This window comes from Acinonyx jubatus, chromosome E3, assembly GCF_027475565.1.
Source record: "Acinonyx jubatus isolate Ajub_Pintada_27869175 chromosome E3, VMU_Ajub_asm_v1.0, whole genome shotgun sequence".
Classification (NCBI taxonomy): domain Eukaryota; kingdom Metazoa; phylum Chordata; class Mammalia; order Carnivora; family Felidae; genus Acinonyx; species Acinonyx jubatus.
The window spans coordinates 19,506,036-19,532,074 of NC_069398.1; the positions used below are offsets into that span (position 1 = coordinate 19,506,036).

General features: G+C 40.3%; 1 protein-coding gene across 10 annotated transcripts in view; it reads left to right on the forward strand.

Annotated features, from left to right (window-relative positions):
* Positions 1–7,944: 7,944 nt before the first annotated feature.
* ITGAM (integrin subunit alpha M) overlaps positions 7,945–26,039 on the forward strand; it is a 43,610-nt gene continuing 25,515 nt past the window's right edge. For 7 of the 10 annotated variants that reach the window (XM_053213186.1, XM_053213188.1, XM_053213189.1 and 4 more), the window contains exons 1-12: positions 7,945–8,048; positions 9,563–9,690; positions 13,202–13,305; positions 13,620–13,690; positions 13,837–13,954; positions 19,761–19,891; positions 20,332–20,477; positions 21,229–21,382; positions 22,601–22,751; positions 23,383–23,456; positions 25,173–25,302; positions 25,589–25,731. In XM_053213186.1, the coding sequence (XP_053069161.1) occupies positions 8,022–8,048; positions 9,563–9,690; positions 13,202–13,305; positions 13,620–13,690; positions 13,837–13,954; positions 19,761–19,891; positions 20,332–20,477; positions 21,229–21,382; positions 22,601–22,751; positions 23,383–23,456; positions 25,173–25,302; positions 25,589–25,731 (1,377 nt within the window). In that variant the 5' untranslated portion in view covers positions 7,945–8,021. Of the gene's footprint in view, positions 8,050–9,562; positions 9,691–13,201; positions 13,306–13,619; positions 13,691–13,836; positions 13,955–19,760; positions 19,892–20,331; positions 20,478–21,228; positions 21,383–22,600; positions 22,752–23,382; positions 23,457–25,172; positions 25,303–25,588; positions 25,732–26,039 lie in introns of all 10 variants that reach the window. The other 3 variants (XM_053213193.1, XM_053213194.1, XM_053213196.1) reach the window with 2 other exon arrangements.

Sequence of the window (26,039 nt, forward strand, 5' to 3'; positions counted from 1 at the left end):
ACAAAAGCAAAAATGAACTATTGGGACCTCAAAATAAGAAGCTTCTGCACAGCGAAGGAAATAGCAAAACTAAAAGGCAACTGACAGAATGGGAGAAGATATTTGCAAATGACATTAGATAAGGGGTTAGTATCCAAAATCTATAAAGAACTTATCAAACGCAACACCCAAAAAAACAAATGGTCCAGTGAAGAAATGGGAATAAGACATGAATAGACACTTTTCCAAAAAAGACATCCAGATGGCTAACAGGCACATGAAAAAATGCTCAACATCACTCATCATCAGGGAAGTACAAATCAAAACCACAATGGGATACCACCTAGCACCTGTCAGAGTGGCTAAAATTAACAACTCGGGAAATGACAGATGTTGGCTAGGATGCAAAGAAAGAGGAACCCTTTTGCACTGTTGGTGGGAATGTAAATTGGTGCAGCCACTCTGGAAGACAGTATGGAGTTTCCGCAAAAAATAAAAAATTTAGCTACCTTATGTCCCAGCAATTGCACTATTAGGTATTTATCCAAAGAATACAAAAATGCTGATTCGAAGGGGCACATGCACCCCAATGTTTACAGCAGCACTATTAACAATAGCCAAAGTATGCAAAGAGTCCAAATGTCCCAAATGTCATCTACAGATGAATGGATAAAGAAGAGGTGGTATATATACACAATGGAATATTACTTGGCAATCAGAAAGAATGAAATCTTGCCATCTGCAACAATGTGGATGGAACTAGAGTGCACTATGCTAAGCAAAATTAGTCAAAGACAAATATATGATTTCATTCGTATGTGGAATTTAAGATATAAAACAGATGAACATAGGGAAGGGAAGCAAAAATAATATAAAAACAGGGAGGGGGACAAAACATAATAGACTCTTAAATACAGCAAACAAACTAAGGGTTGCTGGAGGGGTTTTGGGTGAGGGCATGGCCTAAATGGACAAGTGGCATGGAGGAGGGCACTTGTTGGGATGAGCCCTGGGTGTAATATATATAGGTGATGAATCACTAGATTCTACTCCTGAAATCATTATTACACTATATGCTAACTAACTTGGATGTAAATTAAAAAAAAAATAAAAAGAGATAATAAAAAAATAAAATTCATTTTACCTAGAAAAAACACAAAATCCTTCTTTAATCTCACTAATTATAATATGGGTATTTCTTTTTTAAATTTATCAGTACATGTAGTAATCCTAAGCAGCAGGCACTGTTCTTAGTATTTAACATATCTGCTAAATCAGTTTCTTACTCTTTTTTTTAAAATATAATTTATTCTCAAGTTAGCTAACATACAGCGTATACAGTGTGCTCTTAGCTTCAGGAGTAGATTCCCACGGTTCATCACTTTTCTCTTTCTCAATTTTTGAGAGAGAGAGAGAGACAGGATGCGAGCAGGGGAAGGGCAGAGAAAGAGGGAGATATAGAATCTGAAGCAGGCTCCAGGCTCTGAGTTCTGAGCTGTCATCCCAGAGCCTGATGTGGGGCTCAAACAAATGAACTGTGAAATCATGACCTGAGCTGAGGTCAGATGCTTAACCCACTGAACCACCCAGGCATCACACAATTTTATGGTATTCTTCCTATTCCCACTTCCCCACCAGTGTTTCTTGCATCACCTCCCAAATAAATTACTTGCACTTGGATCCTTGTCTCAGGGTCCATTTTTAGGGGAACCCAAGCTAAGATTTTATCAAGAGGGGGCCTGGGGATGGATGGGAAGGAATGACAGGGACCCTATAAATAGGTGCCCACCTGTGGTCACTTGGTCAGGTGCACACCCATTGCCGAGTCATTGAGAAAGTCTCCGTGGTTTGGATAGCTATTCTGAAATTTTATCTATGCCTTTATACATAGTGGACGCTTGGCCCTGCTCAGGGAAAAAAAGGGCCCTCATGTCTGAGCTATAGCAACTTCCTCTGGTGGTCAGAGTGTGAAAGCTTTTTTTTTTTTTTTAAGCTTATTTATTTTTGAGAGAGAGAGAGAGGGAGAGGGAGAGAGAGAGAGAGAGAGAGAGAGAGAGCTAGAGCACATATGAGCAGGGGAGGGGCAGAGAGAGAGGAAGAGAGAGATTCCTAAGCAGGCTCCAGCTCAGTGCAGAGACTGATGTGGGGCTAGCACTCATAAACTGTGAGATCGTGACCTGAGCTGGAACAGAGAGTGAAAGCTTTTACCAAAACAAACCAAGCATATTCATGAAACTACTCCTCCACACCCTGATATTCTCTTATCCAGAGCTTATGGTCTTATTCCTCTTTCTTCAGCTCCTTTTCCTGTTAATAGGTATAGGCACTTTGTTGTTTTAAATTATTTACTGGTGTTTTAATTTTCTTTCTGATCATAAAAGTCATTTTTTTTGGTATAAAAAATTTAAATACAAAAGAATTACAGAAGAAAATTCATAGACCACAATTCTTTGACACAACTCACATTGAGAAGTGGGATCTATGTCCCCTCTCCTTGAATGTGGATGAGATCTGTGACTGCTTGACCAATAGAATATGGTGGAAGTGACTCTGTGACAGTTTCCAAGTCAAAACCTTATGAGGCTTGACACTTTCAATTATTGTTTTTTGGAATACTTATTCTTTAATTCTAATCACTGTGCTGTGAAAAGCCCAAGGAATATAGAGAGGCCACATGAAGGTACTTCAGTTTACAGCCCCAAATGAGCTCCCTGCCTGCACCACTGCCAGTTATGTGAGTGACCAATTTTGAAAGTCCAGCCCAACTGAGCCTTGGATGATTCCAGCCTTAGTCATGATCTGACTGAAACCATGTTAGATTTTATGAGAATAGCTGAAGCTAGACAACCCACAGGACAATGAGACAATGAGTTGCTGTTTTAAGTCACAAAAATTTGTAGTGGTTTGCTACACAGCAATAAATGATTGGAAAAAACTCGTAATCCACTGTCTAGAGATAACCATTATTAACATTTTGCTTTTCTTACACACACACACATTTTTATCTTTTTTAAAAGTTAGTTGTTAGTTAATTTAAAACGTTTATTTATCTATTTTGGGAGAGAGAGAAGGAGGAGCAAAGAGAGGGAGAAAGAGAGAATCCCAAGCAGGCTCTGCACTGACAGCACAGGGCCTGATGTGGGGCTCTAACTTATGAATGATGAGATCATGACCTGAGCTGAAACTAAGAGTTGGATGATTAACTGGACAATTAATCAACTGAGCCACCTAGCAGCCTCCATACATATATGTTAAAAGAAGTTAATTAATTAATTAATTAGTTTTGAAAAAGAGGGAGAGAGAGCAGGGGAAAGGCAGAGGGAGATAGAGAATCTTAAGCAGGCTCCATGCTTAGTGGGCCCAATCCCATGACCCTGGGACCTGAGCCAAAATCAAGAGTTGGATGCTCAACCAACTAAGCCATCCAGGCACCCCTAAATAAATAATTTTAGAAAAAAATGAACAGAGGAGTGGCTGAGTGGCTTAGTCAGTTAAACATCAGACTCGTGATATCTGCTTAGGTAATGATCTCACGGTTTGTAAGATGGAGCCCCGAGTTGGTCTCTGTGCTGACAGCATGGAGCCTGCTTAGGATTCTCCCTCTCCTGTTTCTCTGCCCCTCCCCGACTCATGTACAACTGCATATTCTCTCTCTGAAAATAAATAAATAAATACATAAATAAATAAAATATTTAAAATATTTAAAAAATGTACAGATTTTTAATGGATTTTTAAAATTTATTTTTATTTTATTTTATTTTTCAATGTATGAAATTTATGGTCAAATTGGTTTCCATACAACACCCAGTGCTCATCCTAAAAGGTGCCCTCCTCTATACCCATCACTCACCCTCCCCTCCGTCCCTCCCCCATCAACCCTCAGTTTGTTCTCAGTTTTTAAGAGTCTCTTATTCTTTGGCTCTCTCCCACTCTAACCTCTTTTTTTTTTCCCTTCCCCTCCCCCATGGGTTTCTGTTAAGTTTCTCAGAATCCACATAAGAGTGAAAACATATGGTATCTGTCTATCTCTGTATGGCTTATTTCACTTAGCATAACACTCTCCAGTTCCATCCACGTTGCTACAAAGCGCCATATTTCATTCTTTCTCATTGCCACGTAGTAGTCCACTGTGTATATAAACCACAATTTCTTTATCCATTCATTGGTTGATGGACATTTAGGCTCTTTCCATAATTTGGCTATTGTTGAGAGTGCTGCTATCAACATTGGGGTACAAGTGCCCCTATGCATCAGTATTCCTGTATCCCTTGGGTAAATTCCTAGCAGTGCTATTGCTGGGTCATAAGGTAGGTCTATTTTTAATTTTTTGAGGAACCTCCACATTGTTTTCCAGAGTGGCTGCACCAGTTTGCATTCCCACCAACAGTGCAAGAGGGTTCCCGTTTCTCCACATCCTCTCCAGCATCTATAGTCTCCTGATTTGTTCATTTTGGCCACTCTGACTGGCATGAGGTGACATCTGAGTGTGGTATTGATTTGTATTTTCCTGATGAGGAGTGACGTTGAGCATCTTTTCATATGCCTGTTGGCCATCTGGATGTCTTCTTTAGAGAAGTGTCTATTCATGTTTTCTGCCCATTTCTTCACTGGGTTATTTGTTTTTTGGGTGTGGAGTTTGGTGAGCTCTTTATAGATTTTGGATACTAGCCCTTTGTCTGATATGTCATTTGCAAATATCTTTTCCCATTCCGTTGGTTGCCTTTTAGTTTTGTTGTTTGTTTCCTTTGCTGTGCAGAAGCTTTTTATCTTCATGAGGTCCCAATAGTTCATTTTTGCTTTTAATTCCCTTGCCTTTGGGGATGTGTCAAGTAAGAGATTGCTACGGCTGAGGTCAGAGAGGTCTTTTCCAGCTTTCTCCTCTAGGGTTTTGATGGTTTCCTGTCTCACATTCAGGTCCTTTATCCATTTTGAGTTTATTTTTTGTGAATGGTGTGAGAAAGTGGTCTAGTTTCAATCTTCTGCATGTTGCTGTCCAGTTCTCCCAGCACCATTTGTTAAAGAAACTTTTTTCCATTGGATGTTCTTTCCTAAAGATCAGTTGGACATACGTTTGTGGGTCTAGTTCTGGGGTTTTTATTCTATCCCATTGGTCTATGTGTCTGTTTTTGTGCCAATACCATGCTGTCTTGATGATTACAGCTTTGTAGTAGAGGTTAAAATCTGGGATTATGATGCCTCCTGCTTTGGTCTTCTTCAAAATTACTTTCGCTATTCGGGGCCTTTTGTACATGTGCATATTCTCTCTCTGAAAATAAATAAATAAATAATAAATAAATAAAATATTTTAAATATTTTAAAAATGTACAGATTTTTAATGGAATTTTTTTAAAGAGGACAAATATTTACTTGCTCTGGTTATTAAGCAGGTAGGACTAGGGGCAAGAGAAAATGTGTTAGAGATAGAGTGAAAAAATCATTGGCTTGGGGAATCACATTAGTAGTCATATACAAGGTGCAGTTTGGTGTTCTATATATTTCATGTGTGACTGAATAAAGGAAACCTCATTTATTTATGTATTTATTTTTAATATTTTTATTATTTATCTTGAGAGAGAGAAAGCACGAGTGGGGGAGGGGCATAGAGAGAGAGAGAGGGAGAGAGAGAATCCCAAGCAGGGTCTGCACAATCAGCACAGAGCCTGACACGGGGCTTGAACCCATGAATAATAAGATCATGATCTGAGCCGAAGTTGGATGGTAAGCCGACTGAGCCACCCAGGTGCCCCAATGCTGCATTTAAAATGGAGTCAGGAGGGGGTGCTCAGTTGGTTAATCTTCCAACTCTCAATTTGGGCTCAGGTCATGGTCTCACAGTTGGTGGTGAGATAGTGAGATTGAGCCCCTGAAATGGAGCCCTGCATAGGGCCCTGTGCTGGGCATGGAACTTGCATAAGATTCTCTCTCTCCCTCTGCCTCTCTCTTACTCACTCATTTTCTCTCTCTGTCTCTCTCAAAAAAACAAAATGGAGTCAGGAAAACAGTAAGGGAAGCTCTCACACTCACTGCTCCTGGTCATTTGCAGGCTCCAACAGAAAGGGACTGCATTACACAACAGGAAGACACTTATACTTTATATTTTCTTTCCTTTTTTAAATTTAAATTCAAGTTAGTTAACATACAGTGTAGTTAGTCTTGGCTTCAGGAGTAGAACCCAGTGATTCATCTCTTATATATGACACCCAGTGCTCATCCTGAAAAGTGCCCTCCTTAATTCCCATCACCCATGTAACCCATCCCCACCCACCCAGCTCCAGCAACGCTCAATTTGTTCTCTGTATTTAAAAGTCTCTTTTGACTTGCTTCCCTCTCTGTTTTTATCTTATTTTTCCTTCCCTTCCCTATGTTCATCTGTTGAGTCTCTCAAATTCCACATAGGAGTCAAATCATATATTTGTCTTTCTCTGAATGACTTATTTCGCTTAGCAAAATACCCTCTAGTTCCATCTATGTTGTTGCAAATGGCAAAATTTCATTCTTTTTGATTATCAAGTAGTATTCCATTGCATATATATATACTACATCTTCTTTATTCATCAGTCAGTGGACATTTGGGCTCTTTCCATAATTTGGCTATTGTTGATTGCATTGCTATATACATTGGGATGCATCAGCCCCTTCGAATCAGCCCTTTTGTATCCTTTGGATAAATTACTAGTTATACTTTATATTTTTTTCCTCCTAAAAGATTTTTTCCTTGCTGACCAACAGACCAGTCAGTGAGAGAAAATGTCCCAACTCAGGAATGAAAAGCCACTATACTTTGAACTCCCAGTTTACTCCAATGGAGTTTTTGTTTATAACTGCCTTTCCCAACTCATTTCTTTCCTCTATAAAAGAGCTTTCCTGTCCTTTGTTTTTGGGACTTGGTTTTGCCATAGCTTGTAAGTCCCAAATCACAATTTCTATTATTCCTGAATAAACCCAGTTTTGCTGGTAAAGTAACTGACAGTTTTGTTTTGAAGGTTAACACATGAAATTATGTCTTTGAAAACAGATTTAGAAGTGAGTAGTCATGATGGAATGTAAGGATGTATCACAGAGTGAGACATCATTCAACCATCCCTCTGTTGTTGGCTATTGAAGCAATTCTAGTTTTTTGTTATTAAAAACAATGCCACAGTGAACAAGCTTGTAAATACATCTTTGTACTTCTCAACTATTTTTTAGGATAAATTTCTGGAAGTGAAAACTCCTAGACAAAGTGTTTGAGGCTTTTTTTTTTAAAGCAAAATAATATTTAAAAAGCACTGGGTTTCTCTGTACCTGACTTGTCCTTTCTGATGGCTATAAAAGGAGGACAGCTGTGGCTGAAGGGTACTCCTATTTCCTTGGGCAAGAGGGACGGACATTTTGCAAAGTGTACTTTCAGAGAGACACAGTGTGACTGTCCACATATGCTTGGTCTGTATTAATATTAGTTTAGACACATGTTCCAGGAGGCAGACCCTAAGTTTCTTCAGCTTGCTTTTCTTTTTTAAATATATATATATATATTTTATTTATTTATTTATTTATTTATTTATTTATTTATTTTAGAGAGAGAGAGGATGAGCAAGAGGCAGGGGAGAGGGGTGGAGGGAGAGAATCTTAAGCAGGCTCCAAGTAAGCAGGCTCCACACTCAGTGCGAGCCTGTGACAGGACTTGATCCCAGGACCCTGGGATCATGACCTGAGCCAAAATCAAGAGTCAGATGGTCAACCAGCTGAGCCACCCAGGCACCCCTCAGGTTACTTTTCATAATGCTTGGCCAACCCTAGAAGCGGGTGGGCAAAGAATACCTTTGGGACAGGGATCTTGTTGGTTTGGGCCAGGAATATGGTTAGGGAGGGAGCACAGGCTGTTTGTAGTCCAAGGAAGAAGGTTGAGCAGGACTGTGCTCACTAAGCCCCCGCCCTTTTCCTTTGAATCTCTAATAGACTTCTGCCTCCTACTTCTCCTTTTCTGTCCTTCCTGTCTTTGGTGGCTTTCTTGAAGTGGCTCAGTGGTGCATCCAGCTCCACAGTTTCTGCTCCCTCCAGCTATGACTCACAGAGTTCTTCTGTTAACAGGTACCCTAGGGACTTGGTGGTGGTGGGGTGATCAGAGTGAGGAGACGGGGACCTTTTGAGTCTCTGAGTGGAGAGACAGGGCACAGAATATCTAGGAGTTAGATGGGGGGAATTTGAGGAAGGACAAGGGATTTAAGAAGCAGAGAGAACTAGACCAAGATGGGATGACCAGAGAAGCTTGGATGAATATTTAAATTTACAGATAATGCAATGGGGCTTGGCTGTCCCCTTCACTTTACAGATGAGGAAACTGAGGCCCCAGACAGGTGGAATGATATGCCCAAAAGTCAACATATATTGGATTCTCAGAGTGTTTCTTGGATTCCATTTTACCATCTCCACTTTGTCTACAGTTCTATTTTCCAAGGAACCAGGTGTAAATGTTTGTTGAATGACCAAAATGATTCAAATCTGCTTCCTTTCATGCCTGTGCTTTGTGGAGAATGAGCCAAATAAAGGAAAAAAAAATGCTTGAGAGTTGCATACGAAGGAAATTGCCTAATAGAGAGTCTTTAAGAACTTGTTAGGCAAATCAGCAAGGTAGGAGCATAGGGTGGAGCTCAGAGAGGGACTGATTGTACCCCATATTAGTGGTCTTGGGGCCAAGAGTCAGCAAAGTAACTTATGCCTGTGGCCATAAGGCATGGATTCCCCTACCTGTTTTTGTACTGTGAGCCATAGGTCTCAGGTGAACATTTGCAATTGATTCATGATAAGGAAAGCTAACTCTGAATCCCGGTGAAGTGACACGTTATTTTCCCAAAAGAATTCCATTTGTCTCATTAGTAAATTTATATTACAAAAAAGCTGTACTCAATTATTATATTTTGAATTTCCCTAGTGAAAAATTTGTGGAAATACATTTTCTCTCTTGTTGTGTAAGTACTTACCTAATGTACTCTACTTGCTTCTTGGCCCACAAAACCTAAAATATTTACTATCTGGCCCTTTATAGAAAAAGTGTGCCAACCTCCACTTCAGACAGTTGGACAGTAAGACAGTTGGACCTGGGAGGCAGATATCTCCATGCTGGGTTAGGGTGAATTCCAGCAGGTAGATGCACAGAGCAGGAGGGCAAGTTGCTTTTTTAAAAAATTTATTTATTTTTATTATTATTAGTGTTATTTTTATTTTTATTTTTATAAAGAAAGGCAGACTGCCACGTGCAGCGCCTCATTTGGATGTGTCTGGAGTCTTGGAAGCTTGACTATCCTACGTTCTCCTACAAATGGACCTTGAGAGCTTGTTTGGAGGTTCTAGCATGGGAGCGCAGCTACTCATATACTTGTGGCGGAAGAACGGCCCTCCTCTGTCAGGGAAGGTCGTCCTCTTCGACCGAGCGCGCAACTTTGGGAGGGAAGCACATGGAGTGGTGAGGGAGGAAGGAGACACCTGCCTAGCCAGTCAAATCAGCCGAACCAACCCTGGCAATCAATGGGGTGACAGATGTCGCAGCCAGATCACCCTCACATCCAAGTTGCTTTCTTATCTCCTTATGTCCTCCTGACCCTCGGGCTTTCTCCTCCTTCCAGCCTTGGCCTTATTATGTCATGGGTTCAACCTGGATACTAAGCATGCAACGCTATTCCAAGAGAATGCAGCGGGCTTCGGGCAAAGTGTGGTCCAGCTTGAGGGATCCCGGTAAGGACCACATGTGGAGGTCTCTGTATTACACTTCTCTTTAACACTTATATACTTGAAAAAAAAAATCACAATTTTGTGGATTTTTTTCTTGATTTACTTTTTGTATAGGTAATACAGATAGAGAGTTCTAAATTCAAAAGATCCTAAAGAGTGCAATAGTAAAAAGTCTCCTCAGCACATACTCCCTTCCCCCATTCTTTACCCAGGAGGTTCCCTGTTAAATGGTTTCTTGTGGGTCCTTGCAGAGTCTATGTTGTGTGTACCTCCAAATTTCCTTAACTCCCATTCCCCACACAATTTGTAGCACACATTGTATCAAACTACTGCTTCCTATTTTTGTAAATAAATTTTATTGATCCCATCCTCATCCCAACTTGCTATTCGTTGTTTATGGACACTTTCGAGCTACAATGGGAGAATCAAGAGGCTTCAACAGGGAGTATATGGCCTGCAAAGCCTAAAATATTTGCCTATATAAAAAGAATTATGGAAATAGTATTACCTTTCCACAAAAAGTTTGCCAGCCTCTGCTCTATTCTGAACTTCGCATTTTTTTTTCTTAATAGAGCTTGGTAATTTTCCCAGATACATGCATAAAAACTTTACCCATTCTTAAAAAATTTTTCTTAAATGTTTATTTATTTTTGAGAGAGAGAGAGCACAAGCAGGGGAGGGGCAGAGAGAGAGAGAGAGAGAGAGAGAGAGAGAGAGAGAAGGAGACACAAATCTGAAGCAGGCTTCAGGCTCTGGTGAGCACAGAGCCTGATGTGGGACTAGAACCACAAACCATGAGATCATGACCTGAGCTGAAGTTGGACACTTAACCAACTGAGCCACCCAGGTGCCCCCTAACTCATTCTTTTAAATTCTTGCATCATATTCTATTATTTTGAGGTACTATAGTTTACATTGATATTACATTTAAATCTCTTCTTAATAGACATTAGATTGTTTCCAAATTTTTGTGATGTGAAAAATGCTGTCCTTTTGTACATGTGTGAGTATATTTGGAAGCAAATTCCTAGAACTAGGATTCCTGGATCAAAGGAATGCATATGTGATGTTAATAGATGTTTCCAGATTACCCTTGGTGGAGGTGGAAACAGTTTGCACTTACACCAGAAATTTATGGAAACACTTACTTCCCCACCCACCTGCCAACCCAATGTGTAATCAAACTTCTTGATCTTTGCAAATTGAATAGGTTAGATATGGTATCTCAATTTAGTTTTAAATTGCATTTATTTATTTATTCATTTATTTATATTTATTTTTGAGAGAGAGAATGTGCAGGTGCTCATGTGTGCGAGTTGGGAAGGGGCAGAGAGAGAGGGAGACAGAGGATCTGAAATAGCCTCCTCACTGTCAACGCAGAGCCCTGTGTGATGCTCTAACTCACAAACTTTGAGATCATGACTGAACAGAAGTCAGACTCTTAGCCACCCAGGTGCCCCTTATTTTTATTTTTTATTTTTATTTTTTAAAGCGTTTATTTATTTTGAGAGACAGAGCGAGAGAGCAGGAGAGGGGCAGGCAGAGAGGGAGACAGAATCCCAAGCAGGGTCTGCTATGTCAGGGACTCAAACTCACGAACTGTGAGATCATGACCTGAGCTGAAACCAAGAGCTGGATGCTCAACTGACTGAGTTACCCAGGAGTCATGCAGGTGCCCCTTAAATTGCACTTGTTTTTAAATGAGAAATGTATTTCCTTTTCTGTGAACCTTTTTCTTATTTGTTGCCCATTTTTCTATTGTTTTATTTCTTTTTTCTTTATTGATTTGTAGGAGCTCTGACTATATTGAGGAAAGTAGTCTGTGGCATGAGTTGCTAATCTCCCTGTCACCAGTTTATTGTTTGTCCTTTGACTTTGTATATGGTAGTTTTTCACATACGGAAATTTAGAAAAAAGTTTTTGTTCTCTATAGTTAAGAATCTGTTTCTTGGTTTGCCTTTCTCTTTTTTTGTCCCTTCGCTTATTGCTTGGTTTCTTAAATTCCACATATGAGTGAAATCATACAGTATTTGTCTTTCTCTGACTGACTTATTTCACCTAGCATAATAGTCTCTAACTCCACCCATGTCGTTGCAAACAGCAAGATTTCATTCTTTTTTATGGCTATTAATATTCCATAATGTATGTGTGTGTATATAGTATATACATATATATGTGTATATATATATCATATTATCATCATCATCATCTTTTTTTTTAAGATTTTATTTTTAAGTAGTCTCTACACCCAGTGTGGGGTTTGAACTCACAACCCAAGATCAAGAGTCACACACTCCACTGACTGAGCCAGCCAGGCTCAGAATACACCATATCTTCTTTATCCATTCATCAGTTGATGAACAATTGGATTTCTTCTATAATTTGGCTATTGTAGATAATGCTGCTGTAAACATTGGGATGCATGTATCCCTTTGAATTATTGGTTTTGCATTCTTTGGGTAAATATCCAGTAGTGCAATTGCTGGATCGTAGTATAGCTTTATTTTTAACTTTTTGGGGAAACTCAATACTGTTTTCCAGAGTGGCTGCACTAGTTTGCATCCTACCAACAGTGCGTGAGGGTTCCTCTTTCTCCATATCCTAACCAATACCTGTTGTTTCTTGTGTTTTTCGATTTTAGCCATTTTGATAGGTATAAGGTGATATCTCATTATTTTTTTAATGTTTATTTATTTTTGAGAGAGAGAGAGAGCATGTGCACAAGCAGGGGAGGGACAGAGAGAGAGGGAGGGAGACAGAGGATCGGAAGCGTGCTGACAACAGAGAGAACTCACGAACCACAAGATCATGACCTAAGCCAAAGTCAAGATGCTTAACCAACTGAGCCACCCAGGTGCCCCCAAGGTGATATCTCATTGTGGTTTTGATTTGCATTTCCCTGATATCACATACAGAAATTTATTCAAAATGACTGAATTTAAAGTGGTTGAATTTATTCATCAAAATTTTTTCTTTAAATTCCAGTATAGTTAACATACAGTGTTATATTAATTTCAGGTGTACAATATAGGATGCACCAACTTTTTTTTTAAAATTTTTTAATGTTTATTTATTTTTGAGACAGAGAGAGACAGAGCATGAATGGGGGAGGGGCAGAGAGAGGGAGACACAGAATCGGAAGCAGTCTCCAGGCTCTGAGCCATCAGCCCAGAGCCTGATGCGGGGCTCGAACTCACAAACTGTGAGATCGTGACCTGAGCTGAAGTCAGACGCTCAACCGACTGAGCCACCCAGGCGCCCCAGGATGCCACAACTTTTGAATGACTTCTTGGTTTTGTGTCATTCTTAAGGAGGCCCTTCCCCTTCCAATATTTAAACTTTTCCCATTTTTTTCTTTGTTGAATCTTCCTCCTATTTCAGGGAATTGGGAAGTACTGAGGGTTGTCTCTTCTCACTTTCCTTTGAGTGGCAGAACTTCCATGGTCTCCTTCTTTCCCACATGCCATGGTTTTCTCTTGTCCCTGTAGTGATCTTTTCCTAACTCTCCCCCCAGGTTGGTGGTTGGAGCCCCCCAGGAGATAAAGGCTGCCAACCAAACAGGTGGCCTCTACCAGTGTGACTACAGCACGGGCAAGTGTGAGCCTATCTCCCTGGAGGGTGAGTCACTGCCCCTCCCTGGGATCCAGGGCTAGGCTTCCACCTGTGTGTACACCTGAACTTGCCAGGCATTCCTTTTGTTCTGAGCGTCTGTAGTTGGGGGCTCAGGCATCCAGTTCATCAGTCTCTGTGCTGTATGCAGGCTCTACCTCAGATACTTTCAGGCACCCCCTTCATGTTCCTTTCCTGTGACTTACGTTCACCTTGATCTGTTTAGTCTGCATGTCTCCCAGGTTAAAGTGACCTCTGTTGACCTTCACATAGCCCATTTTATGCCCCTGAAGGTGACCATGTATATATATATGTCTCCTCAGTCCCCCTGGAGGCGGTGAACATGTCTCTGGGCCTGTCTCTGGCATTTGCCACCAACCCTTTTCGACTGCTGGTGAGTTGTCCTGGGTCATGGGATTGTTCTGAAAGAAGGAGTCAGGGGCTTATGGCTGCTGGGGCTGGGGTCTGTGGAGGGTGGCGATGCTGAGGTAAAAGGACAGGAAGCAGGAACAGCCCCTCCCACATGCAACCTTCCCCCAGGCCTGTGGTCCCACTGTGCACCAAACTTGTAAGGAGAACACCTATGTGAATGGCTTATGCTTCCTGTTTGGATCCAACCTACGGCAGCAGCCCCAGAGATTCCCAGAGAGCCTCAGAGGTAGGTGGCCTTTGGCAAAGAATACAGATGGGTAGTGTGAGCATAAGGGCAGGACTGGGATGGGGACTATTCACAGCCTGAGGGGTGACTTAGGGATCTAGGTGCAGAAGTGGGAGGCAACTAGGTTCCAACAGAGATGGTAGGAGTTGATGCTAGGATTTTGCACTTTAAGAAAAGTCCTGATATAAATATAAATATAAATATAAATATAAATATAAATAAATAAGGAAAGTCCTGATATGCCCACTCATCTTTGTGAGATGATGTCCCAACCATTGTCCTTAGAATAAGTGCCTAAGTCTCCTAATCATAGCCTTTGAGGCTCTGAATGGTATGGCTTCTTCAACTTTTCTCCCATCCAGTCTACCTCAGCCACTGTGCTCCATCCACTCTGGCTGCCTTTCTTCAAGAACAACACCAAGTTGTCCATGTCTTAGGGCCTTTGCACTCACTATTCCTTCAGCCCGGAATGCTCTTCCCTCAGATCTTACCTGGCAACCCATTATTGTCAACTCAGCTCAAATGTCACTTCTTTAAAGAGGCCTTTTCTGAGTGGATCTTCTAATCTTTTCCATCATCACTCCCTATCACATTGTCCTACTTTACCATTTTCATACTTGTATGTACATATTTTACTTATTTATTTTATGTCCTTTCTTCTGGAATGCAGGCTTCATGATAGCAAGGATACTACTGTCCAGCTTGTTCATTGTTCTATACTCTCATATCTATTGCTGCTTAACAAATTGCCCCTGAACTTAGTAGCTAAAAACAATAAATGTTAATTATATTACAGTTTCTATGACTCAGAAATCTGGGCATGACTTAGCTGGGTAGCTCTGCCTTAGGGTTTTTTTTTTTTTTGTAAGATTGAGGTTAACTTGTTAAACTGGAGCTGTGGTCTCATCTGAATGCTTGACTGAGAAAAAGATCCACTTCCAAGCTCATTTACCAGATTGTTGAACTGAAGGCCTCTGTTGTCACTGGCTGTTGCTGGAGGCTTCTCTCAGTTGTTTGTCACATGGGCTTCCCTATAAATAATCTCATAACTGCTCCCCACAGAGCAGCTGGCTTCCTCCAGAGTGAGTAAACAAGGGATTAGGAGAGCAAGAGGGAGAGAAAACACCCAAGGAAGAAAACACAGTAGTTTCATAATCTAATCTCAGAAGTAAAAACACATTACTTCTGTAATTTTATATTTCTTTGAATTGAGTCAAAAAGTCTAGCTCACACTCAAGAGAAGGGACTATGCAAGGGTGTTATTTCCATGAGGTGAGACTCTTGGGGACCACCTTAGTGGCTACCTACCACATTCTTGTTCCCCAAACATTTGTTGACTGAAAGAGTGAGTGACTGACTGAATCTTTTTTTTCTAAACTACTTTTTGCCACTTATTTCTTCAGCTGCTTGGCCTTCTTTTTCTTGTCTTCAAGTTGGTTCTGGAAACAAGGGCAGATATATCTTCCTTTTGTAAGTTTTTTTTTCTCTCAAGCTCTGCTCCTTTGTACTTTACTCTCAAAAGATAACCGTCCTTCTTCACAAAGATAATCAAAGTTGCCAGGGATGAACTCCCTCCACTTACCCCTTCTCCTTGTTCAAATTTTGCAATGGTATCACCCTTGGTTTTAGAGAAAGACCTGTCTCTCCACCTTTCCATGAATCACTCTTTTCTCTGGGCTTTTGAGGCTCTCTCACCTCACCAACTTGAAATCCACATCCTAAACCTTTCATTCTCTCTAGGAGCTTAAATTTCTACCCCTCTTTTGAATGTAAACATGCTCATGCTTATCCATATCTTAAAATCAATCAACCACCAAAATTAATAGCACTAAAAATACCCTTCTCTCTCCTTGATCTCCTCTATATCTTCTGCCATTTCTCCTTACCTTCACCACCACACTTCTTGAAAGGGCTCTCTCTCCTTGTTTCCATTTCCCCCATATCACCATTCTTCACCCTCTGACATCTGGCTTCTGGTCAACCATCATATAAATCTTCCTCTTGCAAATGGCATTTATGATTCCCTAAATGCCAAATCTCTTTTCTGCCCTCATATTTACTGACTTTTCTGATGTGACTTACAGATCATCTCTTCTTTCCCAAAACAACTTGGCTCTAGATTTCTCCCTTCTCCTCCCTTCCCCTCCTCATTTCCTCTCCCTTCCCCTCCCTCCACCTCCCCTCCTTCCTCTCCTCTCCCTTCCTCTCCTCTCCCTCCCCTTCCCCTCCCCTCCCCTCTCCTCCCCTTCCTTCTCCTCCCCTCTCCTGCCTTCTCCTCCCTTCCCCTTCTCTCTTCTGTCTTTGCTTCTCCCCCTGCCAAGGGCTTCTGTTAAGCTTCAGCTCCAGGCAGTCTTCCTCTGCCTTCTTTGCATGCATAGGGGTACCATGTTACAGCTTCTATTCTTGTCCATGTGTTCTTCCTGCCCAATCACATCCAGTTCTGTGGCTTCAGCTCCACCCTCACATTTCTCTCTTCTGTTCTCACTCTCAGGATTCAATACTTTTCTTTTAAAAGTATTTTTAAAAGTATTTTTAGGGTGCCTGGGTGGCTCATAGCTTAAGCATCTGATTTTGGCTCAGGTCGAGATCTTATGATTCCTGAGTTGGAGTCCCACATCAGGTGAGCACGATCCCCTCTTTGGGTGACCTTGAGCCCCAATTTGGATGAGCATGAGCCTCACTTTGGTAAAAGAAAAACAAAAACAAAAAAGCAAAAAAAAAAAACAAACCCCGCAAGCCCCACTTTGGGTTAGCCCTGTTTCTCTCCTTCCCTCTCTCTCTCTCCCCCTCCCTCTATCTCTCTCTCTGCCCCTCGCTCACTTGTGACACCCCCTCTAAAAAAATAAAATAAAAAACATCTTCAATTCTTTAAAAATGATTCAAAATTCAAAAAGTACTAAAGGACACACTATAAACATTTCATTGCCAGTTTCTCGTCTTATTCACAAGCATATACATATCTATAGTCTTCATTTTGTGCCACAAATGGTGGCACATTCTGTACACACTTGATCCTTTCCAATTAACATATCTTTGAGATTTTCAAACATTTTTTTGATTAATTTTCTTTGTATATTTTCTATAGTTAATTTTCTTTGTATATTTTCCATATAAATGTTAGAATCTGTTTATTTATTTTTAAAAAGCCAACGCTTTTTTTGGGTAATTTAATTTTTTTATAGATCATACAGTAAAATTGACCTTTTTCTTTTAGTGTACAGTTCCATGAATTTTAAAGTATTTATGGGTTTGGATAAAAAACTAATGTGAACATGTGGTGCCTGGCAAGCTCAGTCAATACAGCATACAACTCGATCTTAGGGTTGTGAGTTTGAACCCCGTGTTGGTTGTAGAGATTACTTAAAAATAAAATCTTAAAAAAGACAACATGAACAGAAAACAAGAGCTCTATTACTCCTTTAAAAAATCCTTCATACTATCTTTTTATAGTTAGTTGCTTTCTCCCCCTCCACTCTAGTACCTGGCACTCACTAATCTGTTCTCCATCACTGTACAGTTTGTCTTTTCAAGAAAGCTACATATATGGAGTTAAAACCTTTTGAGATTGGCTTCTTTCGCTAGTATAATACACTTGCATTTCATTCATGTTGTTGTGTGTATTAGTAGTTCTTTCCTTTTTTAAATTGCTAAGTAGTATTCCATTGCATAGATTTACCACACTCTAGGACATTTGTGCATGCTCAGAGACAGTCAGTGGTTGTGACAGGTTCTGGTCAGTTTCTTTTTCTTTTTAAAGCTTTTAAAATTTATTTATTTATTTATTTATTTTAATTTTTAAATGTTTATTTATTTATTTTTATTATTTATTATTATTTTTATTAAATATAATTTATTTTCAAATTGGTTTCTATACAACACCCAGTGCTCATCCCTCCTCAATGCCCATCACCCACTTTCCCCTCCCCTGCCTCCCATTAACCCTCAGTTTGTTCTCTGTATTTAAGAGTCTTTTGTGGTTTGCCTCCCTCCCTCTATGTTTGTAACATTTTCCCCCCTTCTCCACCCCCATGATCTTCTGTTAAGTTTCTCAAGATCCACATATGAGTGAAAACATATGGTATCTGTCTTTCTCTGACTGACTTATTTCACTTAGCATAATACCCTCCAGTTCCATCCACGTTGCTGCAAATGGCAGGATTTCATTCTTTCTCTTGCCAAGTAGTATTCCACTGTATATATAAACCACATCTTTATCCATTCATCAGTTGATGGACATTTAGGCTCTTTCCATAATTTGGCTATTGGAAGTGCCACCAACTGAGCCACCCAGCAGCCTCCATACATATATGTTAAAAGAAGTTAGTTAGTTAATTAATTAATTAATTAGTTTTGAAAAGAGGGAGAGAGAGCAGGGGAAAGGCAGAGGGAGATAGAGAGAGAATCTTAAGCAGGCTCCATGTTTAGTGGGCCCAATCCCATGACCCTGGGATCATGACCTGAGCCAAAATCAAGAGTTGGATGCTCAACCAACTGAGCCATCCAGGCACCCCTAAATAAATAATTTTAGAAAAAAATGAACAGAGGAGTGGCTGAGTGGCTTAGTCAGTTAAACATCAGACTCGTGATATCTGCTTAGGTAATGATCTCACGGTTTGTGAGATGGAGCCCCGAGTTGGTCTCTGTGCTGACAGCATGGAGCCTGCTTAGGATTCTCCCTCTCCTGTTTCTCTGCCCCTCCCCAACTCATGTACAAGTGCATACTCTCTCTCTGAAAATAAATAAGTAAATAAGTAAATAAATAAGTAAATAAATAAATAAATAAAATATTTAAAATATTTAAAAAATGTACAGATTTTTAATGGATTTTTAAAATTTATTTTTATTTTATTTTATTTTATTTTATTTTTCAATGTATGAAATTTATTGTCAAATTGGTTTCCATACAACACCCAGTGCTCATCCTAAAAGGTGCCCTCCTCTATACCCATCACTCACCCTCCCCTCCGTCCCTCCCCCATCAACCCTCAGTTTGTTCTCAGTTTTTAAGAGTCTCTTATTCTTTGGCTCTCTCCCACTCTAACCTCTTTTTTTTTCCCTTCCCCTCCCCCATGGGTTTCTGTTAAGTTTCTCAGAATCCACATAAGAGTGAAAACATATGGTATCTGTCTATCTCTGTATGGCTTATTTCACTTAGCATAACACTCTCCAGTTCCATCCACGTTGCTACAAAGCGCCATATTTCATTCTTTCTCATTGCCACGTAGTATTCCATTGTGTATATAAACCACAATTTCTTTATCCATTCATTGGTTGATGGACATTTAGGCTCTTTCCATAATTTGGCTATTGTTGAGAGTGCTGCTATCAACATTGGGGTACATGTGCCCCTATGCATCAGCACTCTTGTATCCCTTGGGTAAATTCCTAGCAGTGCTATTGCTGGGTCATAGGGTAGTTCTATTTTTAATTTTTTGAGGAACCTCCACATTGTTTTCCAGAGTGGCTGCACCAGTTTGCATTCCCACCAACAGTGCAAGCATCTTCTAAATTTTGTTGTTTCTTTTTCACTGTATTTCTTCCTTCAGCTCTGTGATTCTACTTGCATTCATTGAAAAATTTTTTATTTTTTGTTGTTATTCAAAAGTAACATTGACATATTCTACAGATGCCTTCCTCATGGTGACTGCCATCTTGAGACTGTGTCCATGTTTTTATTAAGCTTGGAGCATGGGTTGCATATTGTTTACTTTTTATTTTCACCGCTTAGTAGAGGGTTGACATGGAAAAGAATTAATCCCAGTCTCTAATACTTAATCAGTTCATGCTCTTTCTCCTGTTTCCCAAGAGTGCCCTCGGCAAGACAGTGATATTGCCTTCTTGATTGATGGTTCTGGTAGCATCATCCAGAGCGACTTTCAGAAGATGAAGGATTTTGTCTCAACTGTGATGGGTCAATTCAAGAAATCCAAAACCTTGGTGAGGGCAAATGGGTTGGTTAGGAAATAGTTCATATAAAGCTGGTAAATCCATGGCAACCAGTCTGCCACTTTTCTCTTTTACTTCTATTGCAAAATTGCCAATTGATCATGTTTTCTTTCATGATCCTCTTTCCTGCTCTTTCTGGATGCAGCCTCAGCATTCTTCCAGCCCTCTGTAAAGCAGGCCGCTCTGACTAATTGATAAGGGTTGGCATGGGAGATGAAACCTACCTGTCATCTCTGGCTGAGTTCTAGTATTTAGAGGTGGGAGCTGATGGCAGATCTCTGTCCTGGTGTGGCAGAAGAATTGGGGGCAGTGTAGAATTTGGAGGGATTTGGAGACTTGAGTGTTTCAAGATTTATGTAACATTTCCTAGGAGGTGGGTAAGTGTGAGGAGGGACACTTTCTCCAGTGTAATACCAGATGCCTGTTCCCAGTTTTCTTTAATGCAGTACTCTGAAGACTTCCAGACTCATTTCACCTTTAATGAATTCAAGAAAAACCCTAACCCATCATTGCTGGTGAGGCCAATAAAACAGTTGCGTGGGCGGACACACACTGCCACAGGAATCCGCAAAGTAGTGTAAGTTCTTTGCTTAGGATGGAAGGAGGAGGTGATATTTTTTAGTTGGGATTTGAAGAATAAAGGCAGTTGTTCAGACAGGGATGGGATAAAGGATATTTATGGTGGAGGGAACAGCATGAGTAAAGGTGTGGAGGAGGGACTCTGCATTGTATGTTCATGAAATACAAATTGTGAGTAAAGGTAGGAGTGAAGGGGAGACGTGAGGGTAAAGCTAGAGGGTGGCCACAGAGATTAGTTGAGGTCAGGTCCCTTAAGGCAACTGAAAAGCCAGTGGGGATCCACTGAAGGTTTTAAGCAGAGGGGAGATGTCACCACATCTTGTTTTGGAAAGTTCACTCTGGTGTGTGTGTGTGTGTGTGTGTGTGTGTGTGTGTGTGTGTACGTGTATAGAGGTGAGGGTGGGGATTGGGACAAAAGTATAGGAAGGTGAGCTAGAGACCCGTTGCATCAAACCAGGAAAGGTTTGTGAGGGCCCAATTAAGCTTAAAAATTTTGTTTTAATTTAAAATAGTTTAAAAAATCAATATATGCAAAAGTATATAAATGCAGTGAAGATTTCTTTTCCTTCCACTCTTCTACCTTCTCCTGTTGCCTTTCCAGGTCATGGGGCAGCCACATCTCAGTGTTCATTCCAAGGGAGCCCAAACCCCTCCTAGTTACATCTGAACCAGTGACTGCTGATGCTTCCTCCTTAGCATTAAGAGTATCTCTGTTCACATTTGACTTTTCTTTCCTCTTCCCTGGACAGAAGAGAATTGTTTCAGAGCAGTAGTGGAGCCCGGGAGAAAGCCTTTAAGATCCTAGTAGTCATCACGGATGGAGAAAAGTTTGGCGATCCCTTGGAGTACAAGGATGTCATTCCTGAAGCAGACAAAGAGGGGATCATTCGCTATGTCATTGGGGTAGGAAATGTGGCTCTCTGGCCTGAGCTTCTGTGGCCTGATGCTTCTACTTGGATACACCCTCCCTTCAATTTGTAAATATCGGTTAAACCAAGGTAGGGCAAGGTCACTGCTAGCCCACATGAGCCTGTGTCAGTTAATTATTGTTACAATGATGCAGTACAACAAATTATCTCAGATTTCAGTCCTTTAATTTTTTTTAACAATTTATTTTTATTTTTGAGAGGGAGAGAGAGAGAGAGAGAGAGAGAGGGAGACATAGAGTCTAAAGCAGGCTTTAGGCTCTGAGCTGTCAGCACAGAGGCTGATGCAGGGCTCAAACTCATGGGCTGTGAGATCATGACTTGAGCGAAAGTCGGATGCTCAACTGACTGAGCCACCCATGCGCACCAGAATTCAGTCCTTTATTTTTAAAAAAAATTTTTAGGGGCGCCTGGGTGGCTCAGTCGGTTGAGAGTCTGACTTCAGCTCAGGTCATGATCTCATGGCTTGTGGCTTCAAGGCCCCTGTCGGGCTCTGTGCTGACAGCTCAGAGCCTGGAGCATGCTTCAGATTCTGTGTCTCCCTCTCTCTCTCCACCCCTCCCCTGCTCATGCTCTGTCTCTCTCTGCCTCTCAAAAATAAATAAACATTAAAAAAACAATAAAAAAGAGCAAGTGGAAATGTTTCAAGCACTTTTTTTTAAAGCATCTGTCTGAATCATGTATGATAATATCCATTGGCTGAAGCAAGGCACATAGCCAGACCCAGAGACAACAAGCAGGGCAGATTGCTCTGCCGTAAATAGGAGGATACAGCAAAGTTTTGGGGGAAAAGGCTTGGATATAGGAAAAGGTATAGAGTTGGGGATCATCAGTGTAATCAAACTACCACAGTACCTTGTATGACATAGAAAAAGGTATCATCACGGGTGCATGGGTTGGCAAGTAGGAAACCCCTTCATATAGAGAAAAAGACTCCCTTTACTCTGGGGAGAGGTCAGCTCCATACCAGGAGGCATAGCACAGCAAAGGGACCAAAAGCTAATTTCTCCCTTGACAGAATGTTATGTGCAGTGCATAACCTGCCCTACTATACTTGGTAGCCCTGTCCCTATTCTGGTGCATTTCTTCATCTGACAGATATTGTTTCAGATTCTTTTCCCACAGAATTTTCTTTGCTGGATGAGACTGATACCCCCAGATGATGTCTGACTTGGCCTCTATTCCTTGATAACAGGTGGGAGCTGCTTTCAACAGTCCAAAAACTCGTGAAGAGCTTAATACCATTGCATCAAAGCCTCCTCGTGATTATGTGTTCCGGGTGAATAACTTTGAAGCTCTGAAGACCATTCAAAACCAGCTTCAGGAAAAGATCTTTGCAATTGAGGGTAAGCTAAGGTTCTATATTCCTGTAGCAGCTCCAGAGGCAGCTCCTTATCTCCAAACATGCATTTCCTCTTTAGTAGCTAGAACCTCTTAACCCTTGATATCCTCTCAGCATTAACTCTTTCTCCATTTCCTCTAGTTCCCAGCAACTCTGGCCTCACTTGGTCATTTCCTTTGAAATCAAAGAATGTAGACTTTACTTTGTAAGCCTTGGCTATAGGCTGAAAAATTGGAGGATAAGGGAGCCAAATCTCAGATAGTATTTTTCAAAAAATTTAGATATGCTACCAACATTTGTCTGTTTGAGTCACTGCTGTATTTCCAGTGTCTAGAATAGTGCCTGGTACATAGAGAGTTCTCAATAAATGTTTATTGAATAAATTAATTCAAAAATTAGGGAAAGGTTCATACACAATCTGGATTTATGGTTTCTCTTGAAAAGTTGGAAGGTTAGACTGCATTCCTACTTGGCAAAAAGAAGGTGGGACCAAATTGCCACCTTCTCTTTAAAAGGAGTACATGCTTTCTAGTGCAACATAGCTCCCATATGACTCTCTTTTTGTTTGGTCAACATAACATTTGAGTTCCCAGCTCTTCTGCTTTCTTTAATGTAGAAAGTGCTCCTCCTCACAGGTACTCAGACAGGAAGTACCAGCTCCTTTGAACATGAGATGTCTCAGGAAGGCTTCAGTGCTGCCATCACCTCTGTAAGTGGTCCTTTATTAAATTGTGATGGGGCAAGAAGAAGGGGGAGAAGAGGTACAAGGGTATGGTGGCTTTTATCTGCAATTGGTACTTGTTGGGAGGCATGTCTTTGATGGGGAGCAGTGGTCCCTTTTCTTTTCCTTATCAGACCTTTTTTTTTTTTAAATGAGATATAGTGGACATATGGTATTATCTTTAGGTATACAACATAATGATTTGATGTATGCATGTATTGTGAAATGATCAACACAATAAGTCTGATTAATATCCATCACACATTTAGGTAAAAAATTTATTTTTCTTGTGATGAAAACTTTAAGATTTATATTCTTAGCAAATTTAAAATACCAATACAGTGTTATTAACTATACTTACCAGGGTGTACATTATACCCCAGACTTTATTTTATAACTGGAAATTTGTACCTTTTGACCACCATCACCCATTTTGCCTACCTTCCCAACAAATTGCCTTTGGCTACCACCAATCTGTTCTCTGCATCTATGAGTTCAGTTTTTGTTTTGTTTTAGATTCCATATATACGTGAGATCATACCATATTTGTCTTTCTCTGACTTGTTTTGCTTAGCATAATGCCCTCAAGGTCCATACATGTTACAAATGGCAGTATTTCCTTCTTTTTTATGGCTGGTTAATATTCCATTGTATTATATATAACATTTTCTTTATCTGTGCTTCAGTGGACACTTAGATTATTTCCATGTCTTGGTTATTGTAAATAATGCTTCAGTGAACATGGGGTGCAGATATCTTTTTGAGTTAGTGTTTTCATTTCCTTCATTTCTTTCTTTTCTTTTTCATGACAGTCATTCTAACAGGTGTGAGGTGACATCTCATTGTGGTTTTGATTTGCATTTCCCTGATGATTAGTGATGTTGAGCACTGGCCATCTGTATATCTTCTTTGGAAAAATGTCTATTCAGATCCTCTGCCCATTTTTAATCAGAAATTTTTTGCTATTGAGTTGTAGGAGTTCTTTATATATTTTGTATATATCAACCCCTTACCAGAGATATGATGCACAAATATTTTCTCCAATTCTGTAGGTTACCTTTTCACTTTGTTGATGGTTTCTTTTGTTGTGCAGAAGATTTTTAGCTCGATGTAGTCCTATTTGTTTATTTTTGTTTTTGTTGCCTTTGCTTTTGGTGTCAAACCCAAAAAATCCTTGCCACGATCAATGGAAAGTTGCTTACCACCAGTTTTATTCTTGGAATGTTATGGTTTACGGTCTTATGGTCCATTTTGAATTGATTTTTGTAAGTGATGTGAGATAGTGGTTCAGTTTCATTCTTTTGCATGAGACTTTTCACTTTTCCCAATCCCATTTATTGAGAGACTGTCTTTTCCCCATTGCATATTCTTGAATCTTTTGTTGTAAATTAATTGACCGTATATGTATGGGTTTATTTCTGGGCTGTCTATGTATTCTGCTATATTTATCTATATGTTTGTATTTATGCCAATATGATACTGTTTTGATTACTATAATTTTGCAATATAGTTTGAAATCAGAAAACATGATGCCTCCAGCTTTGTTCTTCTTTCTCAGAATTGCTTTGGCTATTTGGGGTCTTTTGTAGTTCCATACAAATTTAGGATTGTTTGTTCTATTTCCATGAAAAATGCCATTGAAATTTTGATAAGGATTGCACTGAAGCTGTATGTTGCTCAATCTTGTTCTACCTTCTTTCCCAGAATGATCTCTTGCTAGGTGCTGTGGGAAGCTTTGACTGGGCTGGTGGAGCTTTTCTGTATGTGTCAAAGGACAAATTCACCTTCATCAACACAACCAGGGTAGATTCAGACATGAATGATGCTTACTTGGGTAAGTGGAGACGGCAGGGTAACTCTAAGAAGGGGTCTTGATAGGGCATACCTCAACTAGCATAGACATCACTGGATCTTTCAAAGGCCCTTGGAATAAATTTAAAGACAGAAATTTCAAAATTTCATTTTAGTTATGTTAAAAAAGGGGGATATAGTGCAGGGTCCAGTTATCCCAACCTACTAAGCATGGGGCTACTGCAGTGCCCCTACTCTAAGGATAGGTCTCCTAGAGGGGGCTGAGTCTGTGAAGGAAAGCACTTATCCTCTCAGATCACCATCTTCAGGTTATGCTGCCGAAGTCATATGGAGGAGCAGGGTGCAAAATCTGGTTCTTGGGGCACCTCGATATCAGCACACTGGCCTGGTGGTGATGTTTAGAGAGAATGCTGGTACCTGGGAGACCAACACTATTATCAAGGGTAGCCAGGTAAGTGCAGAGTATGTGGAGCATAAATGTGCAAACAGAGGCACCCTGGGGGCTTGACATTCCAGTATGGGCATCACCAGGTGCTATGTGTATCAGAGTTTTGTAAAGGAGCTTTCAGAGGGCTTTGAGCTGGACAGTCACAAGAATAAGCTTTGTATTTGAGAATGTTGTGTTTTCACTTTTCTAACTACAATAAATAATGACACTTGACTTGTGCAGAGCTTTCTGTGAGTCTCCCTGTGCAAAGAGCTGGTATTTAACCAGTACAGCCATATTAGTTATTAGAATATGGAAATAATTCCATATCT